Source organism: Pristis pectinata, chromosome 7 (genome assembly GCF_009764475.1).
Source record: "Pristis pectinata isolate sPriPec2 chromosome 7, sPriPec2.1.pri, whole genome shotgun sequence".
NCBI lineage: Eukaryota > Metazoa > Chordata > Chondrichthyes > Rhinopristiformes > Pristidae > Pristis > Pristis pectinata.
In genome coordinates, this window is record NC_067411.1 from 71,234,404 (window position 1) to 71,258,627 (window position 24,224).

Below are 24,224 nucleotides of genomic sequence, written 5' to 3' on the forward strand. Positions count from 1 at the left end.
TGCCTCTACAAACTCTTCAGCTCCCTCTTTCAGAACCCTGGGGTGTAGTCCATCTGGTTCAGGTGACCTATCTACCATCAGACTTTTCAGTTTCCCAAGCACCTTCTCCTTAGTAACAGCAACTGCACTCGCTTCTGCCCCCTGACTATCTCGAATTTCTGACATGTTGCTGTTGTCTTCCACAGTGAAGAATGACGCAAAATACTTATTCAGTTCATCCGCCATTTCTTTGTTCCCCATTACCATATCCCCAGTGTCATTTTCCATGGTCCAATGTCCACTCTTGCCTCTCTTTTACTCTATATATTTGAAAATACCATAGTTAACCTTTTTTATATTATTGGCTCACTTACTTCATATTTCATCTTTTCTCCCCTTATTGCTTTTTTACTTGCCTTCTGTTGGTTTTTAAAAGCATCCCAATCCTCTAGCTTCCTGCTAATATTTGCAATATTGTATGCTCTCTCTTTTGCTTTTATTCTGTCGTTGACTTGCCTTGTCAGCCACGGTTGCCTCATCCTCCCTTTAGAATGCTTCTTCTTCTTTGGGATGAACTGATCCTGCGTCTTCCGAATTACTCCCAGAAACTCCTGCCGTTACTGCTCTACTGACATCCCTGCTAGGGTCCCCTTCCAATCAACCTTGGCCAGCTCCTCTCTCATGCCTCTGTAGTTACCTTTACTCAACTGTAATACTGAAACATCCAAGTTTAGCTTCTCCATCTCAAATTGAGAGATTCCAGGAGGATGCAGAGAAGAAGACTGTGTGGATTCATAGTGACCTGCCACCCTAATCTTCTCTGTTCAGCAGTTCTACTATCAACTGGGACAAAAGCATTCGGTGTTAGTTTTATTCCAGGTTCATCTTGTTGAGAGTAGCTCAGCTCAAAAGTCCAAATTATTATCCATTATAAGGAAAGAAAACTTGTAGAAACTTCAAAATGCTTAGAACTTACAATGGGGCTGCTGAGAAATATGTCAAGTGATTGAAGGAAGCTATCTACTCTAACTTTGATGACCACGGGGCAGAAATTCACCATTGGTGGTTAGCGCTGAATGTGTGAGAGAATATTGGTACCAGCTGTACTCCCCGCCACCCAGCACATTCCATTCCATTGACATCAATAGAACCAAATGTACGGTGGTGAGTACAACCCGTGACTGAGGTACTCGCATATTTAGAGCTTGAACCCAAGGACAAATTTCTCCCCCAACAGGAGAGAAGAGAAACTATATTAGGGCAATGATAGTGTTTTTTTCCCCACCTGACAGGTCTATAGGTGGTGGAAACATTGAAATGGTTTTAGGAATTTTTGAGAGGGTCTTAAATTATACTATTGTATTTTTAACATTGATTAACTCTTCAACTAAAAAGGAATAAACTGGTGAATACCGGCCTAATACAGATCTAAATCTCTTATTTTCTAATTGACAAGATGAAGAAAAAATCCATATGAATGGTAGAATGCCTTTCTAATTGTGATTACATTCTCCCGATATGTGAATTTTTAATCAGGTTAATGAAATTATAGAAACTGCACATATTTCTTCAGAATCTTTTGTTACATCAAAATAACTATAATACATACACGTTGTAGACATCCAGATCATGTCATTATTCCCTTCATTGCTTTTGATTACTTCATTACTCCTCACCTTTAACATTTGGTCGTGTAACTCCAAGTATTTTCAATCAATCAACAACACATATTGTCAGCCACTGAACTGTGCCACAAAAGAAAGCAACATACCTATAGTAAAATCATTTTCTAATTTCTATTTCACAAATCTGACTTCAGTTCTTAAAATACCATGGTAGTTCATTTAAAGCCAGTTTCTAATTCAGTGGATAGGTTCTTGACGAAGCATCATCGTTCTTGAATTTTCTTGAGATCCTTTTCATACATTCATGCAATATGACGCCAAATGTTGTCAGAGCTGAAGGCTTAGAGAGACCCTTGTTGTATAGGTTGGCACTGTTTCTGCAGTAAAAACAAAAGATATTATTTTATATCATCAAGCAGTAATGTTGCTGGCTTGGTTAAGGATGAATTTTACTTTTACACAGTAGAATTGTGGAATGGAGTGCTAACCTTGTAGAGAATCTGCCAGATTTCAAAGTAATTTTATAAAACTGAATTAAAATGTTACAACTAGGACTAGGGATAAAATATTGCAACAATATATATGTCAAATGTTCCAAGTAGCTGCTGGAGATGTAAACAGCCTCATTAAATTACACGACTTTTCAAAACCTGGAGCAAACTATACAGATATTAAGCTTAAGTGGGGAGGGATATTCAATTTCTTTTTGAGAAATAGTAGATGTCTTTGGTTCTAAGAAAGTAAAACTATTATTTTAAAAAATCTAATTATTGCTGTAGAGACTGGATTGGGGAAATGGGGGACTGGGTGTGGGGGCAAACCAACACCACTCACCCTACTTCCAACCACTCCGAGAAATTGCTCTCAATTCCTAAGGGGGAGTTTTATGTCCTTCACCCAACAGAGACAGGTGAGAATGAAAGCTGAAATGGCACACTGTTTCTGTCCAAAGCCTTCTTAATGCCTTTAAGTGTTCAAAGCTACTTTGCTGAACTTAGGAATGGAGATGTTCCTGTTAATGCACTGGTCAATAAGAGGAGTAGGAACAGGATCAGGGGTTCCAAAAAGCAAGCAGAATACTTCTTCACTTTGAGATCCTCCAGAAGCTATGAAGTAAATATAGGTTGGAACTGCCAAATGCTCTCCCTAGCTTTTCTTGCTTTGGTGACCTCCTAACCCAATCCCACTAACTTCTCCCCAACATCCCACTCCCTACCCAGAAAGATCTTGCTTAAAGAATCAAATGGAATAGCACATCCTTGGTCTTTCCCTCCTACAAATGGAAATGTTTTAAAGTAAAGCTCGCTGATGCTAATGCTGAACTATCTCTTCTTATTTTTCCTCATTTTCCTACACTTTTTAACTTCGCTGATTTAGAACCTAAACTGTGATATAGGTCTTTTCTAGCTTCACAAACAAAATTCTTCAACTTGTAAACAAATAAACAAAGCCACTTGAATACTTACCTCTTTCTTCCAAATCCTGAAAATACGTGTGCATCAAATCTTTTTCAAATTCTTTATGTTCATCATCTTCAAGGATTTCACTGACTGCATTATCTTTGATATTGTCAAGTGGATTTTCCCGTAGATCAATATATCTGGTAAAAGGATAGGGAACACACATAATCCTTAGTTGAGTGTTTATCATTATTTGGTTTACTTATGATCTTTTATTCAGAAATATATCAAAACATAAAGTGCTTTTTTCTGAAAAATGTGAAAAATATATACTTTTTTAAATTACTTTTTCATTTGCAGTATTAGTGGAAATGAAAATCACCTGAATTCATTGTGAATGTGACGAACTACAACTCAAGAGTTTTGAAAGAGGTGAGTATAGAGACAATGGACGCTTTGGTTAACATCTTCCAGAGTTCTATAGATTCTAAGATGGTTCCTGCAACTGAAGGGTGGCAAATGTGACACTGCCATTCAACTCATGCCATGGGATTTTTTTTAAGCACCATTCTTAAGAACAGAGGAGATGGGCCCACAAGTTTCCATTTCAGTTGAAAGACACGGCCATCAACAGTGCTCCGCTCTCTCAACAGAGAATTAGCACTTTTCAGAATGGATTATATATCTAAATTCTGAAGCTGGTCTCAACTCACAGTTAAGTTTGTCAGATGCAAGAGGACTATCTAAAGAGCTTAAAGACACAAAAGCATGACAGGAAAGTTTGTCTAACTGGAGTCACAAGAGACTGTAGATGCTGGAATCTGGAGCAACAACCAACCTGCTGGAGGAACTCAACAGGTCGAGCAGCACCTGTGGGAGGAAAGGAACTGTTGATGTTTCAGGTTGAAACCCTGCATCAGGACTGAGACAAATTTGTCTAACTACAGATTATGGGAGAACTCAGAGGTAATATTAATTTCAAGGAAAATGATTAATAAGATGCCAGAAAAAGCAGTAAACTTTATGACTGGGGGCATTTTGGAATTCAGCAAAGAAAAGAGAAATGGAATATGAGAATAAATTGGGGAGTAACATAAAACCAAATTGTAAGAGCTTCTATAGTATGTAAAAGGGCAAAGACCACTGTGGGTCACTTATAGAGAGAGGGAAGGTTATAATAGGAATAAAGAAATAGCAGAGGAATAAAACAAGTAATTTGGAAAATAATTTTCAAACAAATAACATGGAAAATTACAAAAAATCTTCCAGAAATATTGGAGCATCAAGCGTCTGGTGCAAACAGGACTGTAAAAGAAATTAGTATTAGTAACGAAATGCTACTGGAACCTGAAATGTGACAAACTACAACTCAAGAGTTTTGAAAGAGGTGGGTATGGAGACAATGGATGCTTTGGTTAACATCTTCCAGAGTTCTATAGATCCTGATATGGTTCCTGCAACTGAAGGGTGGCAAATGTGACACTGCCATTTAAGAAAAGAAGAAGAGAGAAAACAGGGAAAGACAGACCTGTCAGCCTTACATCTGTAATTAGGAAAATACTGGAATCAAAAACAAAAGGATGTGGTATCAAGTCAGAAAACATGGTTTAGTCAAAGTCAACATGGATTTATGAAAAGGAAACCATGAATCACTAACCCATTAGAGTTCCTTGAGGAGAAGATGAGGGAAAATCAGTGGATATGGTATATTTGGATTTTCAGAAGGATTTTGATAAAGTCCCAGACAGTTGGTTGGTGAACAAGGTTAGGGTACATGGAATTGGGTGATATGGATTGAAAGTTGTCAACAGAAAGAAAACAAAGAATTGGAATAAATGGGTCCTTCTTAGATTGGCAGGCTGTAGATAGCTCAGAAGCTGCACCAACAACTTGGCTGAGGGAATCAAATGTAGCACCTCCAAGTTTGCTCATGACACAAAACTAAATGGGAATCCGAATAGTGATGAGAACACAAACAAGAAGCTAAGTGAGTGGGCAATAACATTGCAGATGGAGTATAATGTGGAAAAATGTGAGGTTATTCATTTCAATAGGAAAAGCAGAAATACTGATGATTTTTTTTTAAATAGTGAGAGACTGGGAAATATTGATGTTCTACAGGACCTGGGTGTACATATACACAAGATTCTGAAAGCTAACCTGCAAGTGCAGCAAGTGATTAGCAAATCAAATGATATGTTGGCCTTTATCAAGACTACAACAGTGAAAATACCTTCCTATAATTATATAGGGGTTTGGTGAGATCGCATCTGGAGTATTGCTTATAATTTTGGTCTCCTTACCTAAAGCATGTAGTTACTAGAGAGGGAGAGTAACAAAGATTCATCAGACTTGTTCCTGGGATGGTGGGTCCATCAAATGAGGAGAGATTGAGTCAGATAGCTCTTTATTCTCCAGAGCTTAGAAGACAGAGGGGTTACCTAATTGATACATGTGAATTCTTAGAGGGCTCGACAGAGTAGATGTTGAGAAAATATTTCACCAGCCTGAAGGGTCTAGAACTGGTCATCACAGGCTCAAAATTAGGAGTAGGCTACTAACAACTAAAATGAGGAAAGATTTCTTCACTTAATGTGTGTGGAATCTTTGGAATTCACCATCCAAAGAGCCGTGGAGACTCAATCACTGATTGCATTCAAAACAGTTGTAGATGGATTTCTGGATATTAATAGAATCAAGGGATATGGGGATAGGACAGGAAAATGGTAACTAGGGCAGAAACAAAGTTAATGTCCAGGCTTAAAAGGTATGTCCTGATAATACAATTGCTCATATCTACTTCAAGTACAATATTTCATATACAACAGTGAAGGAAATATATTTAAGAGCATAACAGAAATATTATAGTGCTTGGTTTACAAGTTATGGAAAATGCATAATAGCAGTAAATTATGGAAATGGTGTTGTATATATTCCACATTAATGGTCTAGACCAGCCTTTATGCTGCAACATAACAATGCCAGCAGCAGCACAGCTCCCATTTCTAGTAATTAGGAACACAAACCTAGGATTATGCTGTTCTGCATTTGCACAGGAGTGCTGCACTTTTGAAGATGCTCCACTTTTGTGTAGGATGTTAAACCAAGGCCCTATTTGCTTTTCTAGTTGGTCATACAAGTTTCCTTGGCACTATTTCAAAGAAGTACAGGGACTTATCCGCTAACATTCATCTCACCTAACATTACTGTAAATTCACACTCACCTAACACTCACCTAACACTACTGTTTGTGTGACCCTGTTGTATTAGAACAGTAACTCCATGTCAATAGAGTTTTACTAGTTAGAAAGTGCTTTGGGAATGCCTGAAAGATAGGCCAAAGGTGCTAATACTAAAGCAGCTCTTTCCTTCTTTCACGACAACTTCTTCAACATAACTAAATGTCCCAAAATATTCCAAGAAAATATTCAGAGAACAGGAACGGCTCACACAGGGAACTCCAGAGCCCAATACAGTCAATGAAATTCAATTTTGAAATACAGAACAATGTTGAAATACAGAACAATGCTTCAATGTAGTGGGTTTAGTGGAAACAACCAAGGATGAATTTTAACACTTATTCCTTTTCCTTCAGTAATGATTTAGGCTTGGAGCTTGCCCAAGATAACATTCTGAGTTTAGTTTTCTTGATGAGGTGAGTATCATTGTTGCACTGCGAGAAGCTCTGGCCTTGCGCAGATTCTTCTAACCCCCTTATAATTTAGGAGGGGATCTTTAGCAAAGGAAAGTACCAACTATAAATTCTGTCCCACTTGAACAATTCCAATTGAACAATGACACCATAAGATTTCTAGGCTGGGATCTTTACAAAAGCAAAACTATGCACCTGACAATGCTTCATTCAACTATATGCAACTTCAATTACTCATGTATGCTGTTGTAACATGCTCCTGCCAAGAAATTTGCCAGAGCCCAAATCATGACAAAACAAAATAATTTCAAAATTAATGTAAAGAAAGAGAATATTAGAAATATTGTACCTATTTATTTACAATTAACATGTATATTCAATAATTGTTTACTAAAAATCTTTTGAAATTCCAAATGAATGAAGTATTCCTCTTTCTTCACTGTGCTAGATCTGCAATATTTATCATGCCAGCTGCAATAATTTTTCTTAGCTTTTTTCTCTCAGGGGTATTTTCAATTTTGTTTTGTTGAAGCTACACTCGTTATTACAGTGAGTAAAGAGTATGTTCATTGTTTGCTTCACTAAACTGTTTGGTGCCATACACAGTGCTGTGGAACGTTCCTCTCGGACCAATAACAAAGGCAAAGACAACTTAAATAAATCATTTTACCCAAAAGCTTTTTATGTCATGAAATTGGTCAAACATAACGCATAGCCAGAAACAATGCAATAAATCTATTTGACTATTTGAGATTACTAAACATTGAAGTTAATTCTTAAAAGATCCGCTTGAAAATTTATGTTGTGCCAGTACTAACCACCATATGTTCAGTCTCAAATCACTATGGAAAACAATCCAGTAAAATCTCCTTAAGTTCAGTGGCACGGTGTCGTCCACATTTTTAGCTTTAGCTTACTGTGTATTCCTGCACCTCTGTTACATTACCAGTGTGGGGAACTTTAGTCTGTGCAACACTTGCCTCAAATAATTCTATCTACATCGCTCCCTGCCTCTAACGGCTTTCTTAGATAGATAGCTTTCTGCCTACCTATTATTTTGTTGCTTCTATTCTCCTACTCCTTGTTGGTATTGGTTCCTTTCTCCATATTTTGTTGGATTTTTTGGTATATTTTGCTGTACTCAGTAAGTCCAGAGTGTTGTTGTTAACTTCTGAGTACCCCTAATATTAGATCACCTGTCCCATGTTATGCCAGTTTGAGTAAATAACATGTTTGTAGGAAGCTCTCTGTAATTACCATGCTTTCAGTACTTGTTATTCATTTAGTAAGTGTTGCTCAATCATGTGTACCAGCAGTCAAGAACTCTGTCACCTTACTGAAGCAGTGCTCTGCACCTCACAATGTAACAATCAACTGAATCCAACTACATTCCTCTTGATTACTCATACATCATCCCATTGGCAGACTACCATGCAGGAGTACCTCATAAATAATGATAGAAATGCAATACTTAAATTCTCAGCTTTTGTTGACTTTTAAGCAAGTGGAATTAAGGGGAGACATGGTGAAGGAAAAATATAAGGGAAAAGAATTTCAATAACTACAAAAGGAAAAATTATAATGCAACACTTACTTTAGATTGGGATCCGTCATAAGAGAAGTTGGCAAGTTCTTTATGTCATCGCCACTGACAACTAACATCTTTAGATTAGGCATTCTACACAAGACTTTGGGTAGGTAGGTCAACTTGTTCTTCTGAAGGAAAAGGGACTGGAGCTCACTGAGTCTATGCAGAATATGAAAAGAATGCACAATGTTAGCCCTGTTTTCAGCTCTGTATTAAGGAGAATGCCACACTGAACAGCTTAGTTTATCTCATCTAATTTATGGTATCTTTTAAACAATAGTTGTATCCAAAAGAAAATTTGGAATTTTAAAAATTTAAATTTATGCATTTTTAATTTTAATATTATTGGCTTAATTACACAGTTCTGTTGCAGCGGCAACAGGCCACTTTGCATTATGTGAATGGCCTGTAATCAGAATGGAGAGCACAGTTCTTAAGATTAATTATTTTACTTCTTTTATACTGCTACTTCAAAGGCAAAACTTATAAAACCTTGGTTAGACCATATCTGGAGTGTTGTGTGCAGTTCTGGTCCCAACTCAATAGGAAGGATGTGATTGAGGGGGAGAGGGTGCAGAGAAGATTCAGCAGGATGGAGCCTGGATTGGAGCATTTAAGTTATAAGGAAAAACTGGATAGGATGGGTTTGTTTTCACTGGAATGAAGGAGGCTGAGGGGTGGGTGACTTGATATATACAAAATTATGAGAAGGATAGATAGTAAGAATCTTTTTCCTTTGGTGGGGGTATCTAAAACATGAAGGCATCAGTATAAGGTAGGAGGTTTAAAGGGGATCTGAGGGGGATATTTTTTCACGCAAAGAGTGATTGAAATCTGGACCTGAGGAGATGGAGGATGCAGGTACTCTCACAATATTTAAGAAGCATCTAGACAAGCTCTTGAACTCTGGACTGAATATGTATCGATAAGTACAGTGGCAGGAATGGACATGGTGGACTAAGGGACCTGTTTCTGTGGCATAGGAATTTATGAGTCTATGACCTTAAACAGTCATGTTCATTATCCACTGAATGATAGAAGATATTCCTCATGTACGTACCATCATGTTGGACATACCTATGAATCCAAACACTGTAATCCTGCACTTATTGGACACTTTGCCAATCTTTTCCTAGTGCAGTCCAGCATTGGACTTCTCATGGAGTAGAGCAGGAAAGTACAAAGTTGAGACAATTCCCTAACTCCTGTGCTGGGGAACATGCTACAACCTGGGGTCAATTTACAGTGGCTAATTAACCTACCAACCCACATATCTTTGGGATGTAGGAGAGAACAGACCATCCAGGGGAAACCTAGGTAGTCACATTCAGAAGATGCAAAGTCCACACAGACATTTACCAGAAGGCTGAATTGAACCTGGGTCACTGGAAATATGAAGCTGCAGCTCTAAATCCGAAGGGATAGGATTTATATACATTTGGAAATGCAGGGGTTGATCAGGGATAGTCAGCATGGCTTTGTCTGTGTGTGGGAAAGGGGGAATAAATCCTGTCTCACTAATTCTATTGAGCTTTTTGAGGAGGTAGCTACAAAGACTGATGAAGGCAAGGTGATAGTCATTGTCTATATGGACTTTAATAAGGCATTTGACATGGTTCCGCATGGTAGGCTGATCCAAAAAGTTAAGGCACATGAAATCCATGACGAGCTGACTATTTGGATCCAAAATCAGCTTGGTGATAGGAGACAGAGGGTAGTGGCGGGAGGATGGATTTCTGATTGGAAGTTTGTGATCAGTGGTGTACTGCAGGGATTGGTGCCAGCTTTCTTTGGAATAGATTGCTCGTGGGAGTAAAACCATGGGTATTTAACATAGGGATGACTGTAATTTTCATTCTCCTTCTGAGAGACTGGTATGGACATGGAAAAAATAAATGTCTTTTGGAATCTGGGTTGAGATTGCCCAGAAAGGTTTCACAAACAACTCCAGGAAGAGGGTTTAAAACAAATCTGCATAGTTTGGATCCTTGAAGTAATGAGCCAGATCCTCTGAGAGTTGCCAGCTTTTATGTACTTAATGGAACATAAATTCAAGACTCCAGTTCAACTAAATTGTAGCCTTCCCCTTGAGTTAACAGCTGGTCTTGGGAAAACTACCCTGTGCCAGTGAACAATGCATGGAATCCTTTGGGACAGGACATACTTTCTCTGAGTTCTCAGCTCCCATGCTGGGGAACCAGATTGCTGAGCCTGTGGCAAGTTTGAATTGGCACAAGTACTGAGGTCCTATTGAAATCAATGGGAAGAAATGGCTGCCAGGAGAATGGTAAGTAGTTACGATCCTAAGGCAGATAACTGGTAACTTGCCAGTCAGCAGATCTGCCCATTTACTTGACACTGAAATAAATTTAATTTGGACTGGAATAGAATCTGCACCGAAGGTAATTGTGTAAAGAAATTACAGTACTTTTGAAAAATGGCAAATATAAATTGTGCCCTAGATTTGGCCACTTCAGGGTTTTAAACATTTCTGGATGCTAACAAGGAAGTTACCTGTCCAGATCCTGAGGAAGCTCTTTCAGTTTATTGCTGCTAAGATCTAGGTTCTTGAGGTTTGACATCCGAAGGACACATATGGGCATGCTCAGAAACTGGTTCGAGGACAGATCTAAGTGGCTGAGTTTCTGCAGATCACGCAGCTGTAACATAAACAAGATTCATGTTATGTCAATTGCATCACATTAAACTAATATCTGAAACCTTGTACTTCACTGAATAGTTATTTAGCTTTTTTATATTAATTTAGCTTTCTCCTTTTTTATTAGAAATGAGTGAAAAGTAAAGCTGAGACCTATCACCATGCTCTTCCCCTCCATTAGAGGTTTTGCTGTCAGAAGTGTCGAAACAGAATTTGGAAAGATATGCGACAGGAAAGTGAACCACAAAGCAGTCTGAGGGTAACAGAAACATCAGCCTTTGTACAAGCTAGAAGCAGAAATCACAGGTGGACTTACTAACTTTCCTGCATTAATTGGGAACCTCCTTTATTTTTGATTTCAGCTCTTGTTTATCTCAAAATGTAATTTTGCACATTTACCCATGTTCTTTCTTCGTCTTTTCCATAAACACACTCGCACATTGATTTGCACATTTATGTCACTAGACCCTGGGGACTGAATTGTTACAACAAAGAAGTGGCAACTGCAGTCAAGATGTTCATCATAATGAGTCCATCTGCCACCACAAGCTACAATTTGGCACTTTCCCAAAGTAGTTTTGTTAAGTGGGGGTATCAAGCACTATGATGCAAAGTCAGGTAAATGGATCAGCTATGAACTAAATGATTGGCAGACTTGACTGGAAGTGTCCATGACCATCCCCTGTTCCTAATAATCTTTTTAAAAATTATTTATTCATTTTTTGGGGGGTCTGGGCAGTACTGACAAGGCTAGAAAAAAATTAGGGTTAAAAAGGAAAAAAATACTTCTGGCAAATTCCTCTCTGATTTCACCCTGATTGTCCTGCAAAGTTTTGTGTTTAACAAACAGAATATTTTGCTGGCGAGGAAGAGAATTTCTTCCCATTTGTTGGGCATAACCTGCAATACCTGGATGAAATGTATTTTTGGGGAGGATATTTGTGATTCCATTCCTTTTTTTAATTCTTGACTTAAACAGAATAGACAGGATACACCAGACAATGAAGAAGTTATTTGCATAATTCTAATAGGCAGTGTTTAAAAGGTGAACCTTGGCATCTTACTTTTAATAATGGACAATTCTGTGCAATGACAGAACTCTAATCACATCCAGCAAAATCTAATAAAGTATGTACATCCATTGACTTAATTGAGTCAGTGATTTGGTATTCTCTACTTTGTTTTTTGCTCCCATGCTTCCTTACAAAGTTATCAATTTTGTATTAAAATCTCTTTGTGGTTAAATGCCTAAAATGTTTTGTGCCTGAAGTCCCACACCACCAGGTTCAAGAACAGCTACTTCCCTTCAACTATCCCATTCTTGAACCAACCTGCACAACCCTAATCACTACCCCAGTACAGCAACACTATGACCACTTTGTTCACTTCGTACTACAATGGATTTTGTTTTTTTTTGTTCTAATTGTGTTCTTTCTTGTAAAAATAGTGTATAATTTATGTTTAATTTATGATTTTCTTGTGAAATGGTGCTTATTTGATGCTATGTGCCTGTAATGCTGCTGCAAGTAAGTTTTTCATTGCACATGACAATAAACTCAGCTTTGACTTTGACTTTGGATTCAGAATACAAAGTAAACAAAACTGATGCTTTATCAACAGTTGAAATTTCAGTTGAATAACAATGGTGCCTTGCTTCCTTTTCCAATTTGGGTATTTAAGTTATGGGTGTGCTTTTACTTAAAATAATTTATTATTCCTTGTCTTCTTTTACTGTTGTGTGTATTAGAGGGCATGCTCTTAAAGTTGTATTGAGTCTGACTTGAATCAATCACTTTAATTCTGCATGAAAACAATTATACTCCAAACTTATATAACGATAAGAGTGATCTAATGCTGAAGCTTTAAATCTGTGTTTTTCTTGACTTATGAAACCAGATTCCCTGATTGTGTTCAGCGAATTTGCAGGCAAAAGTCCAAATGAACCTGAACAGAAACAGAGTGGAATTCTGTAACATCAGTTCTCCACTCGTTTTACATCATACCAATATCCAGACAGATAAAGATGAGCGTATAGGTATTATTCCTATATTTAAACATTTAAACAGCAATTCAGGTTATCCTAATTCTGCAAAGGTCACAGAAAGAGAAAACTTTAATTGCAAGGTTTACAAGACAGTGCTGCACTGAAATTGGCTGTCTTGGTTTCAGGACGACATTCTCTATTGATGTGTTTGAAATTCCCGCACTTGCCATCTGGTAGTCCAGCAGGTTCAATCTTTGTAGATGGTTCTTAAAGGAACGGATGCTGCAATGATGGGAGGAGGTTCCCAAGTGCTCCCAAAGGGTGAAAGGGACCCAGAGAAGTCAATGAACGAAGTGGGCAAGGGGGTTGTGGAGATCCTCCAGGGCTACAGGAAGATATGATCGCAGTTTTTGAATGTCTGCACATTGGAAAGCCTGCAATGCCCATGCTTGCTTTGTCTGTTCCTATGGACTGACGTGAAAAAGCTTTCTCTCCTAGAGAATGGAATTTGGGTAATTGCACTAATGCAGCAGTGAGCAACAAATGCTGAAATCCTGATTTCATTGCGGAAAGTTTCATGCCAAAAAATAACTGCTAGGGAGAACAAAAATATCACAGCAATCTGGTGTGGATCGAATTTTCTGAGGGGGCACCAAGGCACCCAGCAATGTGCACAAAATTGCTTTATTTCTGGTTCAGCCAATTCATAACAGTACATCGTCATTCTTTTTCTGGTTTCCGCAAACATTTCTAGCCCAAGATGTCACATTAGAAGGGCCTGATCATAATTTTTGGAGTTCCATTAATGCAAGACACTTATCCATAATTGCTGCCTTACAAAATGACTATGCAAGGTTGCCAATCATGGGATATTGAAAGTCACTTAATTCATTTAAATGAACTGTAACATTAAGGTAGGTATCCTCTAACCACTTCTGGTTTATATTTGTCTTATTTCTCTTCTGATAACAAGTAGAATTTCAAGGTCCACATGGTCATGCTGAACAGCACAGAAAAAGACCTTTCAGCCTGCTATATCCATGCTGACCTTTTTACCCATCTATGCTAATCCCATTTACCAACACTAGGTCTGTATCCTTTTATGTCTTGTCTTGTCTAAAGACCTCTTAACCATAGTGATTGATTCTGATTCCATAAGCTCCTCTGGCAGCAAGTTTGACTCTCCATATAAAAAAAAACTTTGCCCTCCCCTTTAAAACCCTCCTCTGACCTTAAACCCATGCTCTCTCGTCTTTTGCCTACTGTCACAACAGGTCAACAGCAGATGTGATTTCTCTGGCTCTTCACTCTGCTCTGGACCAACAGGAACTCATGCATCAGGCTGCTGTTCATCGACGACAGCTCAGCTTTCAACACAATCATCCCGTCCAAACTCATCATCAAGCTTCAAGACCTGGGCCTCTGTAACTCCCTCTGCAACTGGATACTTGACTTCCTCATCAGCAGACCTCAATCAGTGAGGATTGGTAACAACATCTCCTCCTCGCTGATCATCAACACAGGTGCACCTCAAGGCTGTGTGCTTGATGCCCTGCTCTACTCTCTATACACACATGACTGTGTGGCTAAGCACAGATCCAATGCCATCTTCAAATTTGCCAACAACAATACCATTGTTGGACGAATCACGGGTAGTAATAAGTCAGCTTACCGAAGAGAGATAGGACAGCTGGTTGAGTGGTGCTGCAACAACAACCTCTCACTCAACATCAGCAAAACTAAAGAGCTGATTGTTGACTTCAGGAAGGGGGAAGGAGGGCGAACATGCACCAGTCTACATTGGGGGATCGGCGGTGGAGAGAGTCAGCAGCTTTAAATTCCTAGGTATTAACATATTGGATGACCTGTCCTGGGCCCAGCATATAGATGCAATCATTAGGAAAGTGCACAGTGTCTTTACTTTCTTAGAAGGTTAAAAAGGCTCAGCTTGTCACCGAACACTAACAAACTTTTACAGATGTGCTGTTGGAACTATCCTGACTGGTTGCATTATGGTTTGGTATGGCAATTCGAATGTACAGGAAGATAAGAAGCTGCAGAGGGTAGTGGACTCTGCCCAATACATCACAGGCACCTCCATCCACACAATTGGTAGTATCTACAGGAGGCGCTGCCTCAAGAATGCAATATCCATCATCAAAAATCCCCACCATCTGGGCCATGCCATCTTCTCATAGCTACCATCAGGCAGGAGGTACAGAAGCCTGAAGTCCCACACCACCAGGTTCAAGAACAGTTACTTCCCTTCAACCATTCAGTTCTTGAACCAACCGGCAAAACCCTAATCATACAGTTTAGCAACACCATGACGGCCTTGACTACTTTGCACTAAAATGGACTTTGTTTTTTTTTGTTCTAAATGTGTTTCCTTGTAAAAATTATGTATAATTTATGTTTAATTTATAATTTTCTTGTGAATGCTGCTTATTTAATGCTAGGTGCCTGTGATGCTGCTGCAGGTAAGTTTTTCATTGCACCTGTGCATACATGTACTTGTGCATATGACAATAAATTCGACTTTGACTTTAGCATGCTTACCATGGGAAAAAGATTCTATCTACCCTAGTTATACCTCTTAAAATTTTATATGCCCCTCAACCTCCTTCGCTCCAGGGAAAACTAACCCAGTCAATCCAATTTCTCACCATAAACTCAATCCTTCAATCCAGGCAACATCCTGGTGAATTTCCTCTGCACTCTCTCCAGCACCACAACAAACTGCACACAATACTCCCAAGTGCATTCTAACCGGTGTTTTATAAAGCTGCAACATAAGGTGCCAACTCTTATATTCTATGCCCTATCCTAGAAAGGCAAGCATGCCATATGCCTTCTTCACCACCCTATTTAGCAGTGTTTCCACTTTTGGAGAACTATGGACTTGAACCCCAAGGTTCCTTGGTTCATCATCATTCCTTAGCACCCTACCATTTAGTGTACATGACCTACTCCTATTTGATCTCCCAAAATGCATCACCTCACTGTCCTCAGGATTGGTCACATCTGGAATTATCATAGTAGTATGGTGTTGGGTGGAATTGGGATATTGGGAGGTGGGGGGTGTGGGGTTTAGTGTATGGTGATATAACAAACCAAGTGGGTTAGAGCCTGCTCTAGCCTTGCTCCTTTACTGCCCCATTATACTTGCCCCATGTCTCAACAGAGCTAGTGATACCAACATGATCTGTGAAGCCAAAATAAAACCAGAAAATGCTGGAAACACTTAGCAGGTCAGGCAACACCTGTCAAGAGGGAAACAAGCATTAACATTGGAAGCTGGTCACTGACTTGAAAAGTTACTTTTGTTTCTCCCACCACAGGTACAGTCTGAGAGTATCCCCAACATTTTCTCTTTTTGTCTCAGGTTTTCTGCATCTGCAGTTTGTTTTTCCCCTTTCAATGAGCTGTGAGTAATGTCTCTCTCAATCTTATCTTTGAGCACATGGAAACCAGGGGTGAAGAGTCAAGTCTGAGCGTCGATGAGAAGATAGTGATGACATTTAAGGTCTTTTGCAAACACGTGTGGACATCAAATGCACCATGATAGCCTGCAGTTCTGTGAATCCAACCAAGACTGCTGAAAGCTGAGGGCATTGGACTCCTCCATAATATCCAGATGCAGATTTTTCGATGTAGTCTGCACTGATTTATATGTGATCTATGCTCAGTTTTTGCATTTAAAAACATGACTTCTAAAGCCTGGATCCTAGGGTTCAACAGTCAAGGCCGATTATGTGATATCCCTTTCAAAGCAGATCACCTCTTATCAGGATTGCAACCTATTCGTGTTCCAATGTACTCCGTGTATCATTGGATGCCCCCACCTCTGTTTCACGTTAAACTCTGTAGAGTGGGCACACCTTAGCTGGGTAGGAGTGACAATAGAAGCTGTGAGTGCTGGTCAAATGTAGGACACTCAACTCTAGCACAAATTCCAGTGGCACACCTAGTCAAAGAGAACAATGTGGTCACCATGACAACGTACGAAATAAAGCTCAGAGGTGAATAGATCAACATTAACCTGCGAAGGAGGTGGAGACAAGCTGGAGGCTGCAGAATTCCATTATTTTTTGGCTTGGCACAGAGTACTTGCGAGTCCCCTTGTGAAAAGCACAACTTTCGCCCTTGAGACATCAGGACACCATGGACATGGTGTCATCCGCTTGGCCGAACATGTCCTTAACTTCTCTTTTGATTCTTCCCACTTTCTACAGATAAACATGTAGCCTTGGGCACTCACATGGGCCCCAGCTATGGTCTTTTGGTTGGCTAGGAACAGTTCTTTTTCCAAGCCTATTCTTGCACACACCTACTCCCCATTCCACCCCACCCACCCCCAACCCTACCAACCCATTCTCTGCTACATCGACGACTGCATCAGTGCAGTCTCCTGCACTCACACGGAACTCATCAATTTCGCCACCAGCTTCCACCCCATCCTTAAAATCACCTCAATTGTCTCTGACACTTCTCTTCCTTGTCTGGATCTCTCCGTCTTCATCTCAGGAGACAGACTTGCCACTGAAGTCTATAAGCCCACTGAATCCCACAGCTACCTCGACCATACCTCCTCCCACCCCACCTCCTGTAAGGATGCCATCCCTTTTGCTCAATCTCTCTGTCCCTGCCGCATCTGTTCTCAAGCTGAGGCTTTCTGTTCCAGAGCTTCCGTGATGTCCTCCTTTTTCCAGAAGTGTGGCTTCACCTCTACCATAGTTGATGGAGCCTTCATACGCACTTCCTCCATTTCCTGGATATCTGCTCTGAATCCCCTCCCCTCTCCCCAGACAGAATAGCAATAAGCTCTCTTGGTCGTCTCCTTTCACCCCACCAGCCTCCACATCCAACACATCATCCTCTGGTATGAGGATGATATCCATCCAGTCACTTCTCCCCTCTAACCGCCCCCCCCTCACCTACCTGCTTGCTACAGGGACCGCTCACCTTGGGACTCCCTGGCCTGTTCATCCATCCTCACCCAGTCCTCCCCGTCCCCGGGACTTTCCCCTGCAACTGACAGAAGTGTAGTACCTGTCCCTTCATCTCCTCCCTCACCACCATCCAGGGTCCTGAACAGCACTTCCAAGTGAGGCAGAGGTTGACCTGCACCTCTTCCAACCTGATCTACTGCATTCTGATTCCTACCTTGGAGAAACCAAGTGTAGATTAGGCGACCACTTTGCAGAGCACCTGCACTCTGACCCCAGTGCCCATCTCGAGCTTCCGGTTACATGTCATTTTAGGTCTCCTTCCAACTCCCACACTGACCTGTCTGTCCTCGGCCTTCTCCATTGCTACAGAGAGGTCAAACGCAAATTGGAAGAACAACAACACATATTCTGCTTGGGTAGATTACAACCCAATTGTCTGAACATTGAATTTTCCATTTTCGAGTAACCCACATCCCCAATTCTTCACACACACACGCAGACATACATGCACAAGGACACACCCCTGTCCACTTAGTTTTCTCCTCCCTTTGTTCATCCCTCCCATCCCCTCTCCCCACCTGGTTCCATCCGCCCATTTTCCTCTCCCCATCTGGTTCCACCTATCATCTACCAGCCTCCCTCCCACCCTCCTTTTCCCCTGCACCCCCCTTCGTACTGCTATATTCTGGAAATCTTTCCTCTTCCCTCTCACTTCTGATGTAGGGTCTTGATCTGAATCATCAGCTTACACCTTTTACCCCCACACATGCTGCTTGACTCACTGAGTTCTTCCAGCGTTCTGTTTTAGTTCTAGCGGCCCCTTCAAAAACTCATTTGATATTCATTCATTTGAAAGCAAGGAAAGAATATCAGAGCTTTTTTTGATGTCCCCTCAGTTCTCTGCCACCATTACAGTTAAGAGAGTGATTAACACTGAGTAACCTGTGGGCACAAATGCCAGAATCTGACTTGCGTAACAACTCAGCATCTACTCAATATCCATGTACTGCTCCAGTACTTCATGTGTATACTCTGAAACTTGTTTTGGTCTCTGTCTGCTTTTTGACTCATTGTGCCATGGTGCACTGACACAAAAACAATGTTAGATGTACTGCCACGTTCTCCAAAATGAGAGACATTTTTAAAATGTGATGTTGATTTTGGAAATTGTGCAGAACTGCCCCCTGTAGGCAATCATTACCAGTTGGATATTACAGAGAGATCTTCAACATAAAGTTCTAACTGGACAACCACAATCTGTATTAATATAGTGCATGGATTCTTAAACATTTTGACATCAATTGAGCCAAAAATTGACATTGATTGAGCCAAAAATAGCTTACCTCTTTGTCAAGACCAGCCTTCTGTTTGACTATGGAGCAACAAACAATCCACTGGAAAAACTCAGCGGGTTGAGCAGCACCTGTGGGAGGAAAGGAATTGTCGACATTTTGGATCAAAACCCTGCATCAGGATGTACTGATGAGTCCTGATGCAGAGTTTTGAGCTTAAACGTCGACAATTCCTTTCCTCCCACAGGTGCTGCTCAACCCGCTGAGTTTTTCCAGCGGATTGTTTGTTGGTCCAGATTCCAGCATCTGCAGTCTCTTGTGTCTTCTCACGAGTCATACAGTACTACAGCACAGAAACGACCCATCTAGTCCACATCAACCTGATCTTCTGCCTAGTCCCATCCACCTCCACCCAGACCTTATCCCTCCAAACCCCTCCCACACACATAGCTATCCAAACTTCTCTTAAATGTTACAATTGAACCCGCATCTACCACTTCTGCTGGCAGCTCATTCCACACTCGCACCACTCTCCAAGTGAAGAAGTTTCCCCTCAGATTCCCCTTAAATATTTCACCTTTCACTCTTAACCTATGTCTTCTAGTTCTAGTCTCACCCAACCTTAGGAGAAAAAGCCTGCATGCATACACCCTATCTATACTCTTCATAATTTTGTATAGCTCTACAAGATCTCCCCTCATTTTCCTGCGCTCCAGGGAATAAAGTTCTAACCTATTCAACTTATCCCTGCAACTCAGGTCCTCAAGTCCTGGCAACATCTGTGTAAATTTTCTCTGCATTCTTTCAAGCTTATTGATATCTTTCCTGTATGTACTGTAAGTGACCAGAACAGCACACAATACACTAAATTTGGCCTCACTAACGTTTTATACAACTTTAACAAAACATCCCAACTCCTGTACTCAATGCCCTGATTTATGAAGGCCAAAGTGCCAAAAGCTCTCTTTACGACCCAATGGACCTGTGATGCCGCTTTCAAGGAATTATGGATCTGTATTCCCAGGTCCCTTTGTTCTACCACACACCTCAGAGCCCTACCATTCACTGTGTAAGTCTTTCCATGGTTTATCCTCCCAAAGTGCAAGACCTCACACTTTTCTGCATTATATTCCATCTGCCATTTTTCTGCCCATTTTCCTAGCTGGTCAAGATCATGCTGCAAGCTTTGATAGCCTTCCTCGCTGTCCACTATGTCCCCAATCTTGGTGTCATCTGCAAATTTGCTGATCCAGTTTACCACATTATCATCTAAATCACTAATACAGGTGATAAACAACAACGGACCCAGCACTGATCCCTGCAGCACACCACTAGACACAGGCCTTCAGTCAGAGAGACAGCCATCTACTACCACTCTCTGGCTTCTCCCATTAAGCCAACGTTGAATCCAATTCACTACTTCATCCTGAATGCCAAGCGACTCCACCTTCTAGACCAGCCCCCCATGCGGGACTTTGTCAAAGGCCTTGCTAAAGTCCATGTAGGCGACGTCCACCGCCTTTCCCTCATCAACCTTCTTGGCAACCTCCTCGAAAAACTCTATTAGATTGATTAGACATGACCTGCCACACACAAAGCCATGTTGACTATCCCTAATCAGGCCCTGTTTATCCAAATATTTATATATCCTGCCCCTTAGGACACCTTCCAATAATTTACTCACAACTGATGTCAGGCTCACTGGGCTGTGATTTCCTGGCTTATTCTTAGAGCCTTTCTTGAACAACAGAACAACATTAGCTATCCTCTCCTCCGGCACCTCATCCATGGCTAAGGACATTTTAAATATCTCTGCTAGGGCCCCTGTGATTTCTGCACTAGCTTCCCACAGGTCCAAGGGGATGCCTCGTCAGTCCCTGGGGATTTATCTACCTTGATTCACTCAAGAGAGCCAGCACCTCCTCTTCCATAATCCGGATACGGTCCATGACCTCACCTCTCTTTTTCCTCAGTTCTATGGTCTCTGTGTCTGTCTCCAGAGTAAATACAGATGCAAAAAATTCAATCAAGATCTCCCCCATCTCTTTTGGCTCTATGTATAGATGACCACACTGATATTCAAGAGGATCGATTTTGTCCCTTGCTACCCTTTTGCTCTTAATATAGCTATAGAAACCCTTGGGATTCTCTTTCACCTTATCTGCCAGAGCAACCTCAAGTCCTCTTTTTACCTTCCTGATTTCTCTCTTAAGTGTTCTCTTGCATTTCTTATACTCAAGTGCCTCATTTGATCCTAACTGCCTATACCTGATATGCACCTCCTTTTTCCTTACCAGGGCCTCAATATCCCTCGATAACCAAGGTTCCCTAAACCTGTTAGCCTTCACTTTTATTCTCACAGGAACATACAGATTCTGTACTCTCAATATTTCACTTTTGAAAGCCTCCGACATACCAATCATCTCTTTGCTGGAAAACAGCCTATCCCAATCCACGCCTGCCAGATCCCTTCTGATGCCATCAGAATTGGCCTTCCTCCAATTTAGAATCTCAGCCTGTGGACCAGTCCTATCCCTCTCCATAATTACCTTGAAACTAATGGAATAATGATCACTAGATCCAAAGTGGTCTCCTACATACACTTCTGTTCTGACACCTGCCCTGTCTCATTCCCTAAGAGGAGAGCCAGTATCATGCTGTCTCTAGCTGGGACATCTACATATTATTTAAGGAAACTTTCCTGAACACACTTGACAAACTCTATCCCATCCAATCTCTTTACAGTATGGGAGTCCCAGTCAATATGTGGAAAGTTAAGATCACCTACTATCACAACCTTATTTTTCTTGTAACTGTCTGCTATCTCTCTACAAATTTGTTCCTCAAAATCCCACTGACTATTGCGAGGTCTATAATATAGTCCCATTAACGTGGTCATCCCTTTCTTATTCCTCAGTTCCACCCATATTGCCTCGGTAGTTAAGCCCTCCAGCATGTCCTTCCTGAGCACTGCTGTGACATTTTCCCTGATGAGTCATGCCACCCCTTTCCTTTTAATACCTCCCTCTCTATCATGTCTAAAACATCAGAACCCCGGAACACTGAGCTGCCAGTCCTGCCCCTCCTGCAACCAAGTCTCACTAATGACTACAACATCATAATCCCACGTGCTGATCCATGCTCTAAGTTCATCTGCCTTTCCCACAATACTCCTCGCATTGAAATAGATGCATCTCAGAACATTAGTCCCACCATGCTCATCAACCTGTCGATTTCTGTCTTTGCTTGTAGGCTTAACATCTACTCTCCACACAGCCAATCCACTTGCTGCCCTGCCACTCTGGTTCCCTCCACCGCGCCCCCCCCCCCCCCCCGACCACCGCCACCGCCACCTCTGTTTGCTTATGACCTGGTGGTTTCCCAGTCCTGTTCCTGGTGACCTATTACCTTTGCGTTCAGCCTTTCAAAGTTTCAATGACCTAATTACCATTAGTTGCACTAACATGTGATCAATTATTGGACGTTTCATCTGCCTTTAGCAACTGTTGGAGATAATTCCACTTTGGATTCAACTTAGTAAGTGAGAATTCCATTTGAATGAAACCTTGCAAGTACTTAATGGCTTGGGAGGAACAAAACTGGGAAATGCTGCACTTCAAAAATGAAAATGTGGAATAAAGCAAACTTTAAAACAAGAAAACTTTTCTCTCAGGGTAGAGGTGTATGTGCTCCTGCATGCAGACTCACTCTGACCTCATTTACCAACACCATTTTCCTTAGGACTCTCCTTTCTTTTCTCCCCCTATGCTCTCTCACTCCCCACTGCTCTACTTCCTCTCTTCCCCATCCCCATAACCCACTCACCAACACCCAGCCCATTCCCATCCACTAACCTAACAGCTAATGGACATTTGCTCCCTTCCAGTTTGAGAGAGTGTAAGCCAATTGCCCCCAGGTCCCAGTTCCAAGTTCCATGCCATTTGAAACCAAGTGCAGACCCTGTAATCCCTTCCTCCCCACCCGCATACCCTCCACACCACAATAAAGCTACCCTGCAAAAATAACCTCCAGGGAGCTCCCAAGTTCCTGCCAACACTGCCCAGTATTGGTAGGCTTAGCTGTGAGTAGTTGGCAAGAGTCCTTCAGTACACATCTATAGTGGCGGTCATGGTGAGTTATGTCCCCAAGATGAAACCAGTAGGTCTTCGCAACCCAATTAGGATCATAACCATAGTTTAAAGACCACTGCTCTAGGATGTCATATATGAATTTTTGGAGAATTACCCAAGCTTGAAAATAACAAGAAATAACATGGTGTAGCGACTCACCATCTAGTCGGGCGAACCGGCTCGGCAGTCGGGTCGCGCGGCGTCGGAGCGACGAGGCCCAAGATGGCGGCGGGCCTCGTCTTTCCGAGCGACGTGGAGAACCCGCGCGCGGGAAAGTCCTGATGACGTAGGACTTACGTCATTGCCGGTTGTTTTGGGCGGGAACATTCTCCCTTAAAGGGCCCGCGCAAGGCGGGAAAATAAACCAGTTCTGTTTGGCAATCCTCTGAGTGAGTCTTGTTTTATTCCGCGGTAGCAACCACTACATTGGTGACCCTGACGGTCCAAACAGCTTTTGGACCCGCGAAATGAACGACAGCGCAGCAGCCAACGCTGTGGCCCTCAAGCTGCCCACCTTTTGGACACTTCGGCCCAGCGTCTGGTTTGACCAGGCCGAAGCGCAATTCCACCTTCGGCAGATCACCTCCGACTCCACGAAGTACTACCATGTGGTTAGCTCTGTGGACCAGGAGACAGCCGCCCAGGTTGAAGACTTCATCCAGTTGCCTCCGGAGGAAGATAAGTACCCGGCTTTCAAAGACCTTTTGATCCGGACCTTCGGCCTCTCCCGTCGTGAGCGCGCCGCCCGCCTGCTTCGTCTGGATGGCCTGGGGGACAGATCCCCATCCACCCTAATGAATGAGATGCTGGCATTGGCCGAGGGACACAAGCCATGCCTGATGTTCGAACAGGCCATCCTCAAACAGCTCCCCGATGACATCCACTTGTTGTTAGCTGACGCCGACTTCAGCAACCCCCATGAGGTGGCCGCCCGGGCAGATGTTCTGTGGAGGGCCAAGCGCG

The 24,224-nt window shown here is 41.6% G+C and overlaps 1 protein-coding gene across 1 annotated transcript in view; it reads right to left on the reverse strand.

Moving 5' to 3' along the window:
- Nucleotides 1–1,931: 1,931 nt before the first annotated feature.
- lrrc2 (leucine rich repeat containing 2) overlaps nucleotides 1,932–24,224 on the reverse strand; it is a 40,371-nt gene continuing 18,078 nt past the window's right edge. Inside the window, exons 5-8 of the mRNA XM_052020635.1 lie at nucleotides 10,759–10,904; nucleotides 8,251–8,403; nucleotides 3,071–3,204; nucleotides 1,932–1,981 (exon numbers count right to left, since the gene is read on the reverse strand). Coding sequence (XP_051876595.1) covers nucleotides 1,932–1,981; nucleotides 3,071–3,204; nucleotides 8,251–8,403; nucleotides 10,759–10,904 — 483 coding nt within the window. The remainder of the gene's footprint in view (nucleotides 1,982–3,070; nucleotides 3,205–8,250; nucleotides 8,404–10,758; nucleotides 10,905–24,224) is intronic.